Genomic DNA, 20,154 nt, shown 5'->3' on the forward strand with positions numbered 1-20,154 from the left:
TCAGTGGGACTAAGCAGAAAATGGTTCGGCACAGCCAAGAAGAGCCAAAAGGCCTGTTTCTGTGCTGTAGTTTCTATGGTTTCTGTGAAGGGGATTGGTAATAAAATTGATGAGAGTAGATAAAACTGCTAAAACAGTAAAGATTTCTCATCAAATGACATTAAAAACAACACCCGCCCTGTCCAATTGTGACTCCTGTTTGTGACTCGTCCTATCCAATTGTGCTAGTGAATGTAAAGGAATAAATGACCAATTTCCCGTACAACCTTCCTCTTTTGAAAAAGACAACCGAAACAGATTAACAAGACATTCCACTCTTAATACCTTGTGGAATTTAGCTCTTAGACTGTCATTGATGAGAATCATTTCGGGATAGAGCGAGGATGTGGGCATAGTGCTAATATAACTAAAGACTCTTTTCTGAACGGCTAAGGACAACATTTATCATTATTATTAATAATAATAATAATAAAAGCTCTGCCCGAGATGCACAGACAAGGAAGCAATAACCTCGGCGCCCATCCCCCTCCTGTCAATCAAACAAGTGTCTTGACGTCATCAGCAAAAACAAAACATATACTGTACACGACCGCAGCAAGAATTGCGTAAAGATAATTAATGAAAAATATACAGAAAAGGAAAATATTCTTTTTTGGTAAAGAATGAGTTAAAATAATCAGACGGTTGTTTAATTTTTTTTCGGTCCGTTGCCCATGATGCCCCGCGCGTGTATATAAGCGGCGGGCGCTGGTGATGCGGCCGCTGAAGGTTCTGGAAGGGGATCGGAGTGGATGGGCAGCCAGGGCCGACACAGCAAGCCGACATAACCCTGGGGGCGGGCTCAGTTTGCGGCCGGATGGTGAGAAGCTCCGTGGAACGGATACTCAACAGTCACTACTTCGGTAAAGAAAGAGGACAGAACTCACCGACGTCGGTCAGGATGATAAACGCCCAAGAGAGGTAAGGGAGGGGGGTTGTCAGCGGGGAGGGGGAAGTGGGGGTCCTAGAAGGAGATGGGGTGAGTGAGAGAGCGAAGGAGGGGATCGCTCAGGGGTGATGGGCGGGGGGGCGGGGAGGGTGGAGCGGAAAGGAGGGGGAAAAGAGGCGGTCGCTGGGGGAGGAGGTGATGCCGGGGAAGATGGGAGGAGGGCGGGGGAGTTGGTAAGGGGCTCCCCTGTGGGAGGGGGTCCGAGAGGCGTGGGTTGAAAGGAGGGGCGGATCAGCGGTTGCTGGCCGATGGGGACTCCGATGGTCCGAGGACGAATCGTGTTGATGGGTGTCCTTAGGGATGTGTTGCGGTTTACGTGTTTAAAGGGGGCAGTGCATTTCTAGGTAGTGAGTTGTTGACAAAGTTCTGGATTGTGACGGACGATTGTTCCTCAATGGCGAGTTCTATTGTGGTGGCTTAATAAAAAATTGCGAATCATATACAGCTATTAAATGATCCATAGTAACAAGTGTTTCCTGCCTTGTCACACACATTATCTATGTTTTCATTCGTTTGATGCCAGAAGAGTGCTATGCAAAGCAGTTGTTTATTTGAAATCTATATTCAAAAGCCAATTGAACCTTTCAAAAGATATTTTTGGCAAGATGAGAGATGGAAAATGAAAGATCAGAGAGTGTTTGGAATACAAAGCAAGTCTGTAGTGAACCTGAAAATGAAATGATTCTATTTTAACTATGGACTGTAAAGAGGAAATGACGTGATATTCTCTAAATTGAATAAATAGTTGTATAAATTCCTTCTGCATTCATTCTGCTATCAACAGCTATTTAAAAAATGAATTTTAAAATTAATGGGAATGGATATTGCTGTTAAAACAGCTCATAAAAAGCGAGCACGAGGAAATCTGCAGATGCTGGAATTTCAAGCAACACAAAAATGCTGGTGACGTTTTGGGCCGAGACCCATCGTAAAATGCGTTCACCAGCATTTTTATGTGTGTTTCATGAAAAGCGAGACATGTGATCAGTGATCCCCTGCTGTTGTCTGAATTGGATGCTGAATAGGAAGACAGGTAACATCCAACGATACTAAAGTTGATCTACAAGCTGGAGGGACATAATATATTGAAGATGTTATTCTCATTTGAATAAATCATTCGAAGGTTAAAGGCTCAAAATAGATCATCAAAATCAGTTCAATAAATGATATTTGACCTGATTTTATATATTTCTTCAGCCTTGGATGATGGAAACTGACACACTTTAAATATTCCCCTTTTCCTTTTGAAATATAAAAAATAATGTCTAGCTTCCACGTAGAATTTCAATTGGTGTTTTCTTGTGTAATTTTGCCCATTAACACTGAAGATAAGATCATTTACAAGTGATCTGCATATTCACATTTTATGCCGTGAAACATCTGGTTCGCAGCAGTAATTTGAAATAGAAGTTTGTGATTGTGCTGCTTAAACTTTCAATGTAGTTAGATAGTTTAGATGGCTTGGGCAAAGTTGAAGCAAATAATTTGACTTTTTTTAAATTAACTTGGATTAGCAAGGTATTGAAACTGTTGCCTACTAGATCTAAAATCTGCTATTTCTTTGGAAAATACTTTATTATTAGAATTGTGTTGCAGCTTGGTTTTGAGAGCTACTTGAATTTTTGTCAGAAATTAATAGTCCTCATGACTGAAACTTCTAAAAGCTAAAGGATTCCCTACATAAACAAAAGAATATCTGCAGATGCTGGAAATCCAAGCAACACAATGCAACATTCCCTACATCTTGTTTTCTAAGATTGCCCTAAGATTTCTAATGTGGGAAAAATATACATTTGTCATTGAGTCTCAGCATGATGCTCAAATCAATCCTGTTAATGACAATTGCCAGGAAAAATGGTAGATTCCCTTCCATGAAGTAAGCTTGCACCTTACTACATGGATGGTTTGCAGTGTGATAATTTTGGAGCAATCTTAACTTGTATTTATGAACTAATCTAAGTTATGACTTTATTCATTGACCAAACAATACTTTCTAATTATTGATTGAGAACGCTGTACGTGTTAGGTTGGAATTAAATGCATTTATTTCACATTTGAGTTAGGTTCAAGGGATATAATTAAGTCACACAAGCCATGCAAGAGTAAGCATTTTGATAAATTATGTATCTTTGTTCAGTTGCTGTAAATATTTGCATGTGCATTCCACACAAGTTCTGAAGCTTGTCATAGTCACTCTCTTGCTATTTAGGCAAAACTTGTGTAGAAAGTTCCTTCCAATGCTGAGATCACATTCATCCTGTTGTAATCTTCTATGTATATTGTGTTCCTAGGTGGATTTCCTTCAGAGTTGTGATCATATAAATAGCATCATTGAAGTTATTTGTGCTTTGTATACCTCCAAATAAATACCTACCTACCTAGACTGAGGTCTGAGATTAATGTGTGCTAATGTCAGCAAAAGGTACAAGTGTTGTTAGTTAATTTGTACTGTCAATTTCTCTTTAAAATAGAAATCCTTAATTTTGCTTGGTTACATTTCGAGTTCACTCATTTACACTCAGTCTCACATTTTTACCTAATGGTCAGTACATGGGTACAGTATTATACAAGATGATTTCCAGATCTTGGCAGCAATAACTATCCAGTCTGCACTTAGTGACATTCATAGAGTGCAACAAAATTGGAATAGAGCTATTGAGGAGCATGGGTCTATTTTTCATTATATTTACTTTATAATAACTATAAAGTATAGTATTTCTCACTGTGGTATTCTGTGTTTTGGCTCTTTCATTAAAGTACTTGTAATTCAAGGCTGGAAGAAATTTGTTTTAAGTCACATCACGATTCCAAATTTAAATTGAATACTGCTAAGGATACATGTTTTTATTGCAATTCCAAAGTTCAAGCAGTGCAAAAGAATGAAAATTTCTCATACTTTTAAAGCCAGTGAGCTATTGTATTGAATTTTAAGTTTCTTGCCTTTAAAGCTAAGAGTGGGAAATGGATGTGAGGGTTTGTAATTGCTGAGCTCTTGTGTCATAAGTGTTTCGTACACATTTTCATTGAACCCATTGAGTACACTTATAAGGGGTGCTGCCACAAGAAAGCAGCATCCATCATCAAAGACCCCACCATCCAGGCCGTGGCCACTTGCTACTGCCATCAGATGGAGGTTCAGGAGCTGTAGATCCCACACCACCAGGCTCAGGAACAGTTACTCCTACAGCCATCAGGCTCCTAAACTGGCATGGATAACTTCATTCACCACTGAACTGTTTCTGTGACTTTCAAGGACTCTTTACAACTCATGTTCTCATTATTTTAATTGCGCAGTTTGTCTTTTGCACATTGGTGTTTGCCAGTGTTTGTATATGTATGATTTTAATAAAATTCCATTGTATTTTTGTGCAGATATCTGCAAGAAAATGCATCTCAAAGTATAATGTTAAAATATACATACTTTGATAGTAACTTTACTCTGATCTTTGATTTGTTTAAAATGATAAATCTCAAGATTTTAAGTAGACTTTAGATGGGGAATGCTTGGCATTGAAATTCTGAAGAACCTGTTAGCATGGGTCCTGGGGAGATGGAAACTAGTGCTCTCTTCTGACGAGGTAGAAACAAATTTATGCAGTATTCTGGGAATTCTGTTGAGCCAAAATAATACAGCTACTCTGGAATTAATATATCCAAAAAGTGTTGGGTGTATTCTATTTCTCATCAAAATTTGCTTAATTTCAGCCACTTAATTAACAGTGATAGGAATAAAGCAGTATCTGAGCATTCTGACTTTTATAGAATCTTGCTACACAAATTTGAAAGGTTATTAACAAATTGTCAGGCTTTGTTTCTGACCCTGGCTGTAGAGATTACTAATTGGTTCATTTTGGTCAATAAATGTGATTGAACCAAGCTGAAAGCCTTTTTGAGCTTGACAGGTATTTGTGGTTTACATTTTTGCAATGTTCTATTACAGTTTAGTATCTCTCTAAATTTATCAATGCTGCAATACAAGGTCTTGGACTGTAAAAGCCAACCTGTTATGATTGATGATGACTTCCACTGTGGTTTTGTGGGTTCTGAAGTAGCTAGTGAGGCCATATAATCTACAGATTGAGCAGGAGCTACCCTGCTGTAGGTGATCATCTTAATTTTTTTTGTCATTTATAGACCTAGCAGGGTTCTGTCCTACTTATGCTGGTTGGACTATTAAAGTTTGTTAAGCATCTTTCTGAAGGGTTGTGTAGGGTAAGAAATGTGGCTTCTTGTTTTGCCAAACTGTACTGAGTTTTCCTAGTATATTTTAAAATTTATTTTTCAGTGCCTGGGTAGCACTGGTGTTCATTGCCCATTCGGTATAGCTGATAGGTGATGAGTCATCTAGGGTTGCTTGTGATTGCAGACCTTGTCTGTCACAATTATCTTTTGAACAAATAAGTAATTTAAACTTCGGTTTTGTCACAGCTCAAGTATAATTTGTGTTTTGTAATTAATCTTCTGTTTAGTGTTCTCAGGTTGAGATGGTCCTGTGTGAATTGGTAAATTGTCACATACCAAAAAACGGTGAAAATCTTTGTTTTGCATGCAATTCAAGCAGGCCATTTAATTTACATTGAGGTTTCACAAAGGAAATCAACAATGCAGCAGATATTGTAGCTTACGGAGTGCAGTGTGGGCAATAAGGTGCAAAGCCATAACAAGGTAGGTTGAGGACAGGGGTCCTTCCTATCATAATAGAATATCATTTGATAATCTTATAACAGTGTTTTGAACCTGGTAGTACAGGCTTTTGTATCTACTGCAACTTGGGAGGAGGAATAAGACCTAAAGATATAGCAGGTGAATTTGGCCCATCGAGTGCTCTGCCATATCCATTTCATTTCCCCCTCAGCAACAATCTCTTGCCTTCTCCCTGTATCCCTTCATACCCTGACTAATCAAGAATCTAACAATCTTTGCCTTGTCTATAACCAATGACTTGGCCTCCACAGCCACCTGTTGCAATGAATTCTAGAAACATAGAAAATAGGTGCAGGAGTAGGCCATTCAGCCCTTCGAGACTGCACCGCCATTCAGTGCGATCATGGCTGATCATCCAACTCAGAACCGTATACTTGCCTTCTCTCCATACCCCCTGATCCCTTTAGCCACAAGGGCCTTATCTAACTCCCTCTTAAATATAGCCAAGGAACTGGGCTCAACTGTTTTCTGTGGCAGAGAATTCCACAGATTCACCACTCTCTGTGTGAAGAAGTTTTTCCTCATCTCGGTCCTAAAAGGCTTCCCCTTTATCCTCAAACTGTGACCCTTTGTTCTAGACTTCCCCAACATCGGGAACAATCTTCCTGCATCTAACCTGTCCAATCCCTTTAGAATTTTATACGTTTCAATCAGATCCTCCCTTAATCTTCTAAATTCCAGCGAGTATAAGCCTAGTGGATCCAGTCTTTCACCATATGAAAGTCCTGCCATCCCAGGAATCAATCTGGTGAACTTTCTTTGTACCCCCTCTATGGCAAGAATGTCTGTCCTCAGATTAGGGGACCAAAACTGCACACAGTACTCCAGGTGTGGTCTCACCAAGGCCTTGTACAACTGCAGTAGTACCTCCCTGCTCCTTTACTTGAATCCTCTTGCTATGAATGCCAGCATACCACTCACCTTTTTCTACTGATTCACCACTCTCTAAAGAAAGGGCAGATGTCCAGGGTGAGTAGAGCTTTTGATTATGTTGGGTGCTTTACTGGGGCAGCCCCAGAAGAATGGAGCAGAGGCTCATTACCGTGACGTACTGAATTGTGTCCACAACTCTGAAGTTTCTTGCAGTCTCAGGCAGCGCAGTTGCCATACCAAACCTGTTTGCTTGGCAGCGTTTAAATAGTGTAGTTCTTACATTGGAGATATTGTCTTTGTCAGTAATATGCACAATTATGAACTTTAGTGAAGTGCTGTTCATATGAAGAAGAAACTTGCTTTTGCTAGGGCAAAAAACCCTTGGATGTAAAAGGTACAAATATTTTTGCAATAGTTAATGACCTGGAACACTTGTGATAGTTGCTGGAAGTTTGAAAAATATTTTCACAACATTGCAAGTAGTTTTTCTAAAAGCATACAGATTGCACTAAAAATGAAAACAAGGAATCTTCTAAGGCGGTAAATGAAATATCAGTCAAGTATATCGTTTTGTATAAATGTTTAACTTTTTGTTGAAGTGCATTCCAATTGGAATGTATTCTATAAAGCTTTCTTACTTGGTTAAATCAATGGCATTGCCTTGATCTATACCCCAAGCTAGATGATAACTCCGTACATTCCTATGACAGCTTCTCTTTCTTAAACATGGGTAACTCAGAAAGATGCTACCCTTCAAACTTTTTGCCCATGTGAATGTAATTGAATGCTGAGCAGTCTAGTTCTGGTTTGAGTAATTAGTTGAAGCAGCTGATAAGTTGCTAGGACAGCTCCCTCGGGTGCTTCTGTAATGTTCTGAATTTAGTGGATTGGTCTTCAACCAAAGCTAATTTTTGTACTAATGATGGTACTGCATTTATGATTGCTTATGCTGCTCATTTCCCTTTGCTTTTATTTGAGATTATTGTACAGTTTTTTGAATAATAGAAACCAATGATCTTTACTGATAATTTTTGTTCTAGCTATTTTATCTCAATGGTACTTTGCAATACATGGTGTAAAGTAGCATTGTGATGAAATAACGACAGCACAAAATCAGTGTCTTGTCAGTGTATGATCTGTCAAATGCAGTTATATTTCTATCAATTTTAACCTGAATGAGTTAAAGTTTGACAGATAAAAGAATGGCCTTTTGTATCTGAAGGAGTTACAAGGTCAGGATCAGGCATTCCCATTTGCTGAGGCGAAGTAAAGGTGGAACTTGTAGAGATGCCTGTGAAATTCCAATCATCTTTGTACTCTGTGGTGTTACCAGAGGATTCAGTTGTACATAGTGCACACTTTAGAAAAAAGAATTTAAACCTGTATAGGATAGTCAGTACCTCTGGTAAAGTTTAGGAAAAAGTTACGTGATGTATTTGCAAACGGGAAAATCTGCATATGTTGGAAATCCAAGCAATACAAACAAAATGTTGGAGGAACTCAGCAGGCCAAGGAGCATCTAAGGAAAATAGTACAGTGGACGATTTGGGCTAAGACCCTTCAGGACCCCAGTAAAAAGGAAGAGGAAGAAGAGTAAGAAGGTAGGGCGTCTGCTTCTCTGATCACCCACATCCCATCCGATTGGATGAGTACTGCCTTCTGTACCATTGTCTACCATATTACAGACCAATTCCTTTTTTGTTGCACGTATTCTGATTTTGTATGTTTTTTAAGCCATCTGACTTTTGTATAATGAAGTGGTTGACCTGCTTGTGACCACATGGGCTTCTTGGTACTCCAGGTTTTCTTCTGAAAGACCTACATTTTGGGCAGTTTAATTTGCCACTAAATTGTACCTACTGTGTAGCTGAATGATCAAATGCAAGGGGAACAAATTAGGAATATTGTAAATTCTCTCCCTATTGCAAGTGTACTGTTTCTTTGGGCAAGGACCAACATTGTATAGTATTCTAGGTATGGACATACCAGCACTTTGGGTAATTAATGTACTTTTATTCAATCCTCAAGCAATGAGGAATCCTGTCTTCCTGATTGCAGCTCGTTGTAGTTCCCATGTACGTGAACACTTAATCTTTTGAACATCAATCATTTGTCTCTCCAGACCAAAAAACAATTATTTTATCTACTGACATGGATAATATGGATAATTCTACATTTTTTCCATACAATTTTCCATGTTTGTAACTCACAAGCTTGTCTGTGTACTCCCTTGAAAGTTCTTTGCAATCCCTATCATTGCTCAATTTTTTTGCTTAATTTCATATTATTAGCAAACTTGGAAATGTTGCATTTAGTCTCATCAGCCAAATCATTGGCATATATTGTGTATAGTTGTGGCCCAAAGACTGATCTCTGTGATACCAAACTAGTCACAACCTGTCAAGCCAGGGAGGTCTGCTTCATGCATTCTGTTTTATCTAGTAACAAACTCTCAGCCCACATTGGTTATTTTAAGCACACTCGCCCCAAATTCCACACACTTTGTTTAAAGCTCCACTGCATGGAACCTTATCAAAAGTCTTCAGGAAGTAGAAAATTCACCACATCCATTTGTTGCCATATCTACTTCAGTAGAGTTAGCCTCAAAACTCCAGTGGATCAAACATGGTTTCCCTTTCATAAATACATATTCTCTTGACTCAGTTTTTCCTTTGGATCTTGATACTACATTCATTAATTAAATTCTATTGTTTTCCTAACTTTAATGTTTACAGGTCAGGAGTATGTTATCACATTTGCTACTGTTAGTCGTCAGGAACCTCTAGAATCCATAGAATTTTAGACGATTAAAGAATCCACTATCTCTATAGCCACCAACTTCATTAACTTCAGTAATTTTAATGCTAACTTCTTTGTACAGTATCCTTGGTTCTTGGTTATTTGTAGGATGTTTTCAGTGAAGTTTCTTCAACACCTTTATGATAACTGATCTATCAGACCCACCCAGGTCCACCCCAGGTTATAAATGCCTGAATTGTGCACAGCCCATACATATGAATGAGTGTTTTGGGAGGCTACCAGGGTGAATTTACTTGACTATTGAAAGGTTCCAAGTATCTTGTATCCCCTGGGAATTCAGTTCTTGGCTACATTTCCAGCTTTTGAACTGTCTGGTTTAAGACGAATTGTGTGTGTATGCTATCTTTAATTTTTTAGTTTGTATTTGGATTAATTTCTAATTAAAAGCTAGTTACAATGAGCAATTTTGGTTGGAAAATTCTTCAATTCTGTCCAAAGACAAATGGCTGTTAATCTCATTTTCATTTATTGATGTGTTTGTGTAAACCAGATGTTGCATTTATTTATTAAATAATATTTGTGTTTCAAAAGTGTCATGTGAATTAGTCTAATAAGTGACAAATTTATTACTCCCTGGTCAGTAGATTACCCCATCAGTTTTTAGAAAGGTATTATATTTTTTAACCAATAGTTAAAGGGTTTTTTTTAAAGGCAGTGTTTTAATTATGAAGTATAGTGGACTTTTGGTGCCATTTTGGTTGGGGGAAGGGGAGAAGATAATTTAAATATTAAAATGTATTTCTGACCTGAAAGCATGATTTAAATCTATTTTGCAACATAGATCAGTGCTGCTGAGTAGGAAAGGAAGCGTTGCCTGCAGCCAAAGCAGTAAATTGGTTATTAATGCAGTGTACTGAGATACCGTGAAAAACATGTTTTGCATACCTTCCTTTTCCTAGCCCTTGTAAGTAATTTTGCAATCCATTATCCCACAACTGACATGTTAAGGGTACTTCATTGTAGATGTTTGCTACGAGAGCAAACAGTCTTTATTTCTCAGCAATTAAAGAATTTCCTTTTATAAAATCTCAATGCCAACTGACTTAAGATGCAAATTTAGCATGTAGTGGGCATCTGGCCTTTTTAAAGATTGGACGTCAGATATTGATTCATAACCTGGCTAACTGAAGTTAAAAATTATGTGAGATGGGTATATATGAGCAAGTGACTCAGTGGGAAATGCATGTCCTTTTTAAAATGCAAAGATGGAATTTGTTTGAAATGAGTTGGTCAGAAAGCTTGTATGTAGCTGGTTTTCTGCCTTAACATTATTAGTATTGTTGATATCTAGTTCTTGAAATAAATGTGCTTAACACTGCTTTTGTGTGTTTTTTTTTGCAGTAATATTCCTTTGTGTGGTACCTCTCAGCAACAATACTGCAGGCACCTCGGTCCAGGGCCTCTGTGGTGCTCCTGATGCCCCTCACCCATCAGTGAAGATCCCGGGTGGGCGAGGGAACGGAAGGGATCACACTCTTGCAGCTCTCTTGCATGCGGTTTGTATAGTTTTTCTACATAAGATTAAAAAAATCAAGTTGCTGATCTGGTACAAAAACTGGAGTGTGATCCATAAACATAGCCAGTGTGGGTGTTTCTCTGTAATTGAAAACAGCTAATAGGTGAAATGTGTTGTAATTGAAAACAGTTAAAAGGTGGATTGTATCATGTTCTGACAGTGGTTACAATAATAGAGCCAGTAAAGACTTCAAAGGTACATTATTTAAAGTTGCAGCATTTTGGCGAGCTGCTCCTTATATCATGCAGCATGAATTGTATAATATGGCAGTACTCAGAGAGATCAAACTTCGAGTTTATTGTGGTCCAGTGTCATTTTACAATTGAAATTATCATGTAGCAAAGGTTATCAAACTAAAATTTCTGAAGCTGTGAATTTGGCTATGATGCAATGGAAATTTGAAACTGGATGTTAATAGTGAAGGTTGTAAAAAGATCTATACCCATGATCTTGAGCATTCTTAGGCCCAAAAGACTTTGATCTTAAATCTTGCGGTGCTGGGCATTATAGTGTTCTTGCACAATACAAGTAAAATGCAATGACTATTGAAATTCTAAATTAAAATCCATAGATACTAACAAGTACTCAGCATTAATGACAAAAGTTAATGGTGGGTCTTTTTGGATTTGAGGATGTTAAGATTCAAGCAGTTTAACTAAACAAAGCAAAAAAAAAAGGGTAAGATTTGGTGTGTAGGGAAGCATAATTAAATGGCAAAAGCAATGGTGCAAGGACAACTTTATTATCGAAAGATAGTAATCTGGTAAACTTGAGATCTGGCATGCAAACATTTTTATTAACAGTGTGTGATACACACAAAATGCTTGAGGAACTTAGCTGGCTGGACAGCATCTATGGAAAAGAGTAAACGGTCGATGTTTTGGGCCGATACCCATCATCAATCATCAGGACTACAGCATTTTGTGTGTATTGATTTATGCTTTTATACTTTATACTTTATTGTTGCCAAACAATTGGTACTAGAATGTACAATCATCATAGCGATATTTGATTCTGTGCTTCCTGCTCCCTGGATTACAAATCGGTAGTAATTACTAAAAATTTAAATTATAAATCATAAATAGAAAATAGAAAGAGGGAAAGTAAGGTAGTGCAACAAAACCGAGATGCAGGTCCGTATATTTGGAGGGTACGGCCCAGATCTGGGTCAGGGTCCGTTCAGCAGTCTTACCACAGTTGGAAAGAAGCTGTTCCCAGATCTGGCCATACAAGTCTTCAAGCTCCTGAGCCTTCTCCTGGAGGGAAGAGGGACGAAAAGTGTGTTGGCTGGGTGGTCGTGTCCTTGATTATCCTGGCAGCACTGCTCCGACAGCGTGCGGTGTAAAGTGAGTCCAAGGACGGAAGATTGGTTTGTGTGATGTGCTGCGCCGTGTTCACGATCTTCCGCAGCTTCTTCCGGTCTTGGACAGGACAACTTCCATACCAGGTTGTGATGCACCCTAGAAGAATGCTTTCTACGGTGCATCTATAAAAATTAGTGAGGGTTTTAGGGGACAGGCCTAATTTCTTTAGTTTCCTCAGGAAGTAAAGGCGCTGCAGATTTTTTTCTTGTTTGTGTATTACAACTGTGGCTTCGCTATTGGCCTCCTCAACTGCAATGAGTCCCTAGACCACCTTGGTAGCTCTAGTGTATCTTCCATAATTAGCATGTTCTTTATTAATATTATCCACTGCTCCTATTTTCTCTCAACATTAAGGCTGTAATATACAGTTGCCAGACAAAGTTTGTAAACTCTTTGCAATTACCGGCTTTCTGCATTTTTTACTCATAAGAAGTGGTCTAATCTTCATTTAAGTCATTAATAGACAAACGCAATCTGCCTAAACTAATTACACAAAACAACTGTACATTTCATGTCTTTATTGAACACTGTTTAATCATTCACAGTCCAGGCTAGAAAAATTATGTGAACCCTTGTGTCAACCAAATGTTTCCTGTAACTGCTGATCAAACTTGAAGAGCAGCAAGGAGGAATTTTAGACTATTCCTCCATTTTAAAATAAAAAGCTGTTTCAGTTCTTCAGTATTTCTGGGATACCTTGCTTGAACAGCCCTCTTCGGGTCATGGCACAGCATCTCAATTGGGTTAAGGTTTTGGACTTGGCTATTCCAAAACATGAGTTTTCTTCTTTTTAAACAATTCTGTTGTTGATTTGCTCTTGTGTTTCAGGTCATTGTCTTGTTGCATCATCCAGCTTGTATTCAGCCTCAGCTGATGGACTGCTACATTGGCATTCTCCTATAAAATATCTTGATAAATTTTTGAATTCATGGTTCCCTCAATGAAAGCAAGCTGTCCAGGTCTTGAGGCAGCAAAATAGCCCCAAACCATGATGCCTCTTCCACCACCCTTCACAGCTGAGATGAGGTTTTGGTGTTGGTGTGCAGTCCCCTTTTTCCTCCAACAGAGCGGTGTGCATTTCTGCCAAAAAGTTCAACTTCTGTTTCATCTGTCCACAGAACATTGTCCCACAAGTGTTGAACATCCAGATGGTCTTTTGCAAACTTTAGATGTACAGTAATTGCTTTTTTTTAAGAGAGCAGTGGTTTCCTCTGTGGTGTCCTTCCATGAACACCGTTCTTGTTCAGTGTTTTTATAGTCGACGCATGAACAGAGACTTCAAGTTCTAGAGATTTCTGCAGGTCTTTTGCTGTTATCATTGGGTTCTTTTTCACCTCCTTCAGCATTGCAAGTTGTGCTCTTGGTGTGATCTTTGCAGGACACCCACTCCGAGGGAGTGGAGCAACAGTACTGAATTTCCTCCATTTGTAGACAGATTCTCTTACTGTGGACTGATGAACACTCAGGTCTTTAGAAATGCTTTTCTAGCTTCATGCATCTCCATAATTCTAAGGTCTTCTGGAAGTTGTTTTGATCGAGGCATGGTGCATATAGAGATCTTTCTCAAGAAGAGCGGGCTCTGTCAGTAAACTGATTATCTTTTTTGTAGGGCAGAGCACCTCCACAACCCACACCTCCAATCTCATCTCATTGATTGGAACACCTGACTTTTGTAGAAGGCATTGCCCCAGAGGTCCACATACTTGTTTAAATAATGTACTCAGTATTGATGAGAAATACAATTGTTTGTTAATAGCTTGGCACATTATTTGTCTATAGTGTCTTGGATGAAGATCAGACCTCATTTTGAGTTCATTAATGGAGGAAGCCAGGTAAATTGCAAAGGGTTCACAAACTTTTTCTTGTAACTGCATGTCATTAAAAATGAAGCAAAATTGAACTCATATGATCAAAATGGTGCCACATATCCCTTAAGATTATTGATAATGCCATATTACCAGTATTGTTGACTCTTCATCTCCATTAAATCATATTATTGTTAAGCTCTTCCATGTTATCACTTAGAAATTGACATTGTTGTTGTGCTGTTTTGTTTTGACTTTGAAGTTTGTTGCTATGGTGACCAATCCAGTGCTTGCCTGCGTTTTATTAAAAATGCTGAGCTACTGAATTGAAAGTATGCTCCTGATTTTCAGACTTGATATAGGCAATTGCCCCAAAATTCCCCAAATTTATTATTTCAAATGCATGGTAATCTTGTTAGACGCAATGGCTCTTATAATTTTGTGAATTTGATCCCTGATATGGAACAGTTTGACACCAAAGCCTGCAGCATTGAATTGGGAGGGAAGCTGACATTATACAATGAAGCGGGGGGGGGGGGGGGAGAGATTAACAATACTTTTGAAGTGGAATGCCAGAGAGAAATAGCCTAGCATTGTATGTTGTGGAGATTATGAATGGACACAAAAGAAAGAGCTACTAATGCCATACTATTAGTACTTGTAGCAATCACCTGCAATGCTAGGGGAAGAATCCTTGTAAGATTTTCGTATTTTGTGCCTCTATTTGTGCTGAGTGTTTTGAAGGGATCTGTACTGGGACTTCGGCTGTTTGTGATGTATATAAATGACCTGGATGAAAATGTAGAGGGGTGCATTAGTAAGTTTGCAAACAATATGAAGATTGGTGGCATCGTGGATAGCATAAGGACTGGCAAAGAATACAGTGGGGTTGATCAGTGGAGATACGGGCAGAAAAATGGCAGATGGAGTTTAACCCAGCCAAATGTGAAGTGTTGCATCTTAGTAGGTCAAATGTAAAGAGACAGTAGACTTAAGGGAAAGACACTTAACTCTCCTGATGAGTAGAGGGATCTTGGAGTCCAAACTCGTAACTCCCAGAAAGTGACTACGCAGGTTGATATGGTGATTAGGAGAGCAAATAACATGCTTGCCTTTAATAGTTGAGGCATTGAGTTGGAGTCAGGAAGTTGTGTTGCAGCTTTATAAAACTCCTGTTAGGCCACATCTGGAGTATTGCATACGGTTCTGGTCACCCCATTATAGGAAGGATATTGCGGCTTTGGAGAGGGTGCAGAAGAGGTTCACCAGGATGTTGCCTAGATTAGAGGGCAAGTGCTATAACAAGAGGTTGGGCAAACTTGGGTTGTTTTCTCTATAGTGTCAGAGGCTGAAGGGAGATCTGATAAAGGTTTGTAAGATTGATAGGCGTAGATAGAGTATTCAGTATCTCTTCCCAGGCTTGAAATGTCTAATACCAGAGAGCATGCATTTAAGGTGAGAGGGTATAATTTCAAATGAGATGTGAGGGGTAAGTTTGTTTTTTTTTAGTGATGGGTGCCTGGGGTGGTGGTTGAGGCAGACACATTAGGGACTTTTATGAGACATTTAGATAGCCCATGAATGAAAAGAAAATAGAAGGATTTGGATATTGTGTGGATAGAGGATATTAGTTTAGTTAGCCATTTGATTACTAATTTGTTTGGCACAACATTGTGGGCCAGAGGGTCTGTTCCTGTGCTGTACTGTTCTATTATTTAGTTAAAAATGCTAAAAGGCTGAGTAATTACACTGTTATGACTCAGTAGTTATTTCCTACATCTTGCCTGTTTTTCTCAGTGTGGAAATGTGTGCAGAGTACTTTTCCTCAATTGGTGCCTTTCTTATTTGTAGGATGAGAAGCTAACCGTAACGCAAGAACTACCAGCAAATGGAAAACAGCATATTATCCACTTTCAGTACAAGTTGACAGACTCTAAGATCTCTAAATGGAATGCAGTTTTCTCCAATAATAGTCTCTTTCTGGAGATCCCTGATGGTATTTTGGCAGAAGGAAGCAAGGAAGGGTGAGTGGTTTGAAACCTGTTCTGTTCTCATGTCCTTGTCTCTATTGAGCCATATAAAAATATTTTTCAGATTTAGCATTCAAATTAACTTTTTCACCTTGCTTCAGGGTAACCTGAGAGGAGGAGATTGTCTAATACATTCAGCTTTAGTGTTAAGAAGAAACTGGTAGATTTCTCTTGGCAGTAAAATGAAATGAACTCTTAGATACTTATTGCAGCAAGGTGATTTGGGAATTGAATTTTGTAAAAAGCTTGAGGCTTCTGTCGATTGTCGTCCTTTAGTGAATTTGCCATTGTATTTGCTTGCATTCCTAAAATTTAGGCTTTAAATAATATTGGTCTACATTTGGTGCTTCCAAATGGCTGTCTCTGACTTCAGGTTGTATCTTAAATTTCATTCTCCAGTGCTCTTTCCACTGATGCAATTAATGCTACCCACTGAGTGTGCTTTATTTAATACTGCTACTTTGGGTATCCATTAAAAATACCATAAATCAAGAAATATTCTAGCTGATTTTAACCTACGATCTTGCTCAAATAGTACTAAAATTAATCCAGTATTTCTTTTCCATTGTGTGTTTTGTTTGTTTCTCATTCTTTGACTGTTAAGTTAAATGTGATTGGCAAGTCTTGCTATTCTCACGCATTTGCATTCAGTTCCTGAACCAAATATAAAGTGCAGTTCTTTGAAACACAAAATGGAATTTGTCTAACTCTTTTGTGCATTATGGGACATTTTGACCTTTTGTACTATAAGCTTATGGTTACTTCACTTAACTTGGTTGTAGTGAGAACAGGAATAATAGGGTAGCACTGAGGCTTTGGGCCTACTCCATGACATTCCGGGAATTCGGATCTAAGGACTCAATTTGTTTCAGAATGCTGTTGCTTTCTTTGTTTGCGTGATTTGTTTTTTCTCTTTTCCTGCACATTGGGTGTTGATTTTTTTTATTATTGGGTTCTTTCGGGTTTCTTGCTTTAGGGCTGCTTGTAAGCAGACAAATCTCAAGGTTGTATAATTCATACATTCTTTGATAAATGTACTTTCTATCTTTGAGATAGAACTGCTGCATCATTGTGTTGGGGCCTAGTGCATAGGTAAGTGGTAGATTATGGGACATTCAGAGAATAAAAATAAACTGGGATTAATGTAAGAAATGTGTAAATGGTCAGTAGTCTGCATGAATTCAGTGGGCAAAGGTTCTGTTTCTATAATATATGACAATTGATAGGATAGGTTAAAACTTTCTAGTTCCTTTAGACTTGTTTTGTTTTGGCCAGGTTAACTGTGCTGTTAGAATTTGCTGAGGAGAAGCTGAAGGTGGAGTACGTATTTGTCTACTTCTACAAAAACAGAGAAGATCGAGGTAAGGGCTTTTTATTATTTCTGTATTAATAAACACTGAAGAGATGTCCAATAACTGTCATCAACCCTGTCAGTTTTTCTGTCTTTTTTCCTAAAAGCTAGGTTGAATATTGACTTGGTGAAGAATAAAAAGTAATAGCAAAGGAAAATGGTGATTAGATGCTTCCTATCAGTGAATGCATGCCAATGTCTTGAATTTCATGTAGTGTCTCAATTTACAGATGTTTAGTTCTTGCAAGATTTGTATTTTCTAGGAATAACAAATTAAAGCATTGGATTCTTTTCTCTTCACAGCTATTCTTTTGAGGACATTCAGCTTCATGGGCTTTGAGATTGTGAGACCAGGCCATCCCTCAGTTCCAGCTCGGCCTGGTGTCTTGTTTATGGTGTACTCCATTGATCAGTCATTATCTGAGGAGGAGTGACCACATACTGTGTTTTCCTTTCCCTCCTTTATAATGTAGCTCAATTGGGAGAGGGTAGTCCTTAGTATAAACGCTGTGTAATACCCATAGCTACAGCCTGTAAAAGGTGCAAATTTTTGTTGTCTTTTGCGTAAGCAAAATTTGATCATCTTGCCTAGATGTTCTTTAGGCAGCCTGGGCTGAATTCAGCTTCATGGATTGATACTGAGCAGTAATTGTCTCAAATTACAACTTTGTCAAGATTTTTTTTTGTCTTTTGTTTCTTGAACTGTGTGACAATTTGTCATTGCTGTTTACAGAAAACATTGAAAGCCTCTGCATTCCTTTCACATACTGTGTGTTTTTATGTACCTTCTTGAAAGCTGTTTAAATAAAATAAAATATTTCAAATTTACCTTTGCATGATGTATTGTTTTTCTTTTATGCGTGGTTGGGTTCTGTTCAAGGCATATTGCCCATTCATAGGTGTTTTCATTTGGGAATTTATCAAAATCTACCATTTGATGCTGACTTGCCCCCTAATCAGGAATTTATAGTGCTCAATATTTGGGTATTTATAGTTTATTCACAAAATATTTTCTAGTGGGTCACTTTTCATTTGCATTTTCTTTTTTCAAATATCAATTTTACATGACTAGCATAACAATTACTATTTCTGGTTTATGTAAATAGCTATCAGCATTAAAAAATAAACTCAATTTGTATCGCACTTAATTGACTGCTACATTGGAGTGATTTTACAAATCTGAAAATCTTGACATTTGCAGCCACTTGTAATTTGTGCAAAGCTCTAGCTTTCTCATTTACCTCCTAATGAGGAAAAATTAAAAAATAAGGAAATCCATTGTTCAGAGTCTAAATGTGAAATTAAAAGGCCTAAATGTGAAATTTTTAAGACTGTTAAAGCAGGGATATATTTAAACAGGCCTTGGGTGTAAAAGAATTCTTTGACTTGCAACATTAGACTTTATTGTAGAACAGAAGTTCTCTAATACAGAATTTTGAGAAAAGCAGTTGGAAAATTGACTAAGCTTTCAAGTTGAGATGCAGATTTACCCTTCATTGCACATGACATTTGTTGCAGTAAGCCATGTTATGCAAAAATAGTGCTGCATTTTATGGACGTCAGCCTTTCCTTTTCCATTTTCTTGTGCATTCATACAGCGCTTGCTGCTATTGCAGTTCACCAAGCAATTGCATTGGGTAATGCAATTGATCATTTATTGGGTTATCTGTTTATTTAAATAAATGGTTTTGGTATTCTTGCAGATTGGCCATTGCTTTGAACAAAGCTGCCACACGTAACTGTACATTTGCTTGGAGACCAACCGGCACACCATTTTAACCATTGATCATGGGGCGGTACCAGAGTTGAAAAATTAGAGAAACCAGCTTGGAGGTTGTAGTGAACAAACTCTGGGGGAATGTAGCAAAGCTGGACAATCTGTACATTGTTTAATTGCCAAGTTTGTTTTTCTATTTTTTTAATTTTCTGATCTATGTCCAATCTTCCAGTATTTCCATTCGGTAGGAAATTCCAAATGTCACACATATACATCGACCAGCCCAACACTCAAACCTAATCCTAACGTCCAAGGAGGCACACATCCCAACAAACCCTAGGCACATCCCGATTATCCCTGGCCACACTCCCACAAACCCGATTACCTTTGTCAGGAGGGGCAAGATCCAAGAAAGGCAAGTGTTGGACCTGGTTAATGAAGGCGTGGGCCAGATCAAAGTGGCAGGGTTGCGTGAAATAGAATCTCAAGTGAAGAGATCAAAAAGCACAAGAGTGCTGATTTGCCCACTGCCCGCATACTCTCAATGACCTGAGCTTGATAGGCACCCCATTCATGACCATTCTCTCACTCCACCAATGCACAGCAGTAGCAGTTATATATACCATCTACAGCACCTTAGCAAGATTCCTTAGAGATATGGCTTGGAACAGGCCCTTCTGGCCTAACATGCTGAACTGCCTAGCAGCACACCTATTTAACACTAGTTTAATCTCAGGACAAATCAAAATGACCAATTAACCTACTAACCAGTACATCTTAGAACTATGAGAGGGTACTGGAGCACCCAGAGGAAACACGTGTACAAACTCCATACAGATGGTGCCAGAATTGAACTCCAACCTCCAGAATTCTCCAAGCTGTAATAGTGTCACAATATGGTGGTGCTCCAAGTCCATGACTTATACCAGATAGAATGGCAAGGGAAGCGGAAGCAAAAGCAATGGTAACACCACCACTTGGCAATT

General features: G+C 38.4%; 1 protein-coding gene across 1 annotated transcript; it reads left to right on the top strand.

Moving 5' to 3' along the window:
- Positions 1-748: 748 nt before the first annotated feature.
- LOC134358529 (ornithine decarboxylase antizyme 2-like) lies at positions 749-18,279 on the top strand. Its single transcript, XM_063070852.1, is given in 6 exon segments — positions 749-960; positions 10,727-10,799; positions 10,801-10,881; positions 15,922-16,094; positions 17,376-17,461; positions 17,755-18,279. Coding segments are annotated over 6 exon segments (648 nt in total). The 5' UTR covers positions 749-856; the 3' UTR covers positions 17,886-18,279.
- Positions 18,280-20,154: the final 1,875 nt, after the last annotated feature.

The sequence above is a fragment of the Mobula hypostoma genome, chromosome 18, assembly GCF_963921235.1.
Source record: "Mobula hypostoma chromosome 18, sMobHyp1.1, whole genome shotgun sequence".
NCBI lineage: Eukaryota > Metazoa > Chordata > Chondrichthyes > Myliobatiformes > Myliobatidae > Mobula > Mobula hypostoma.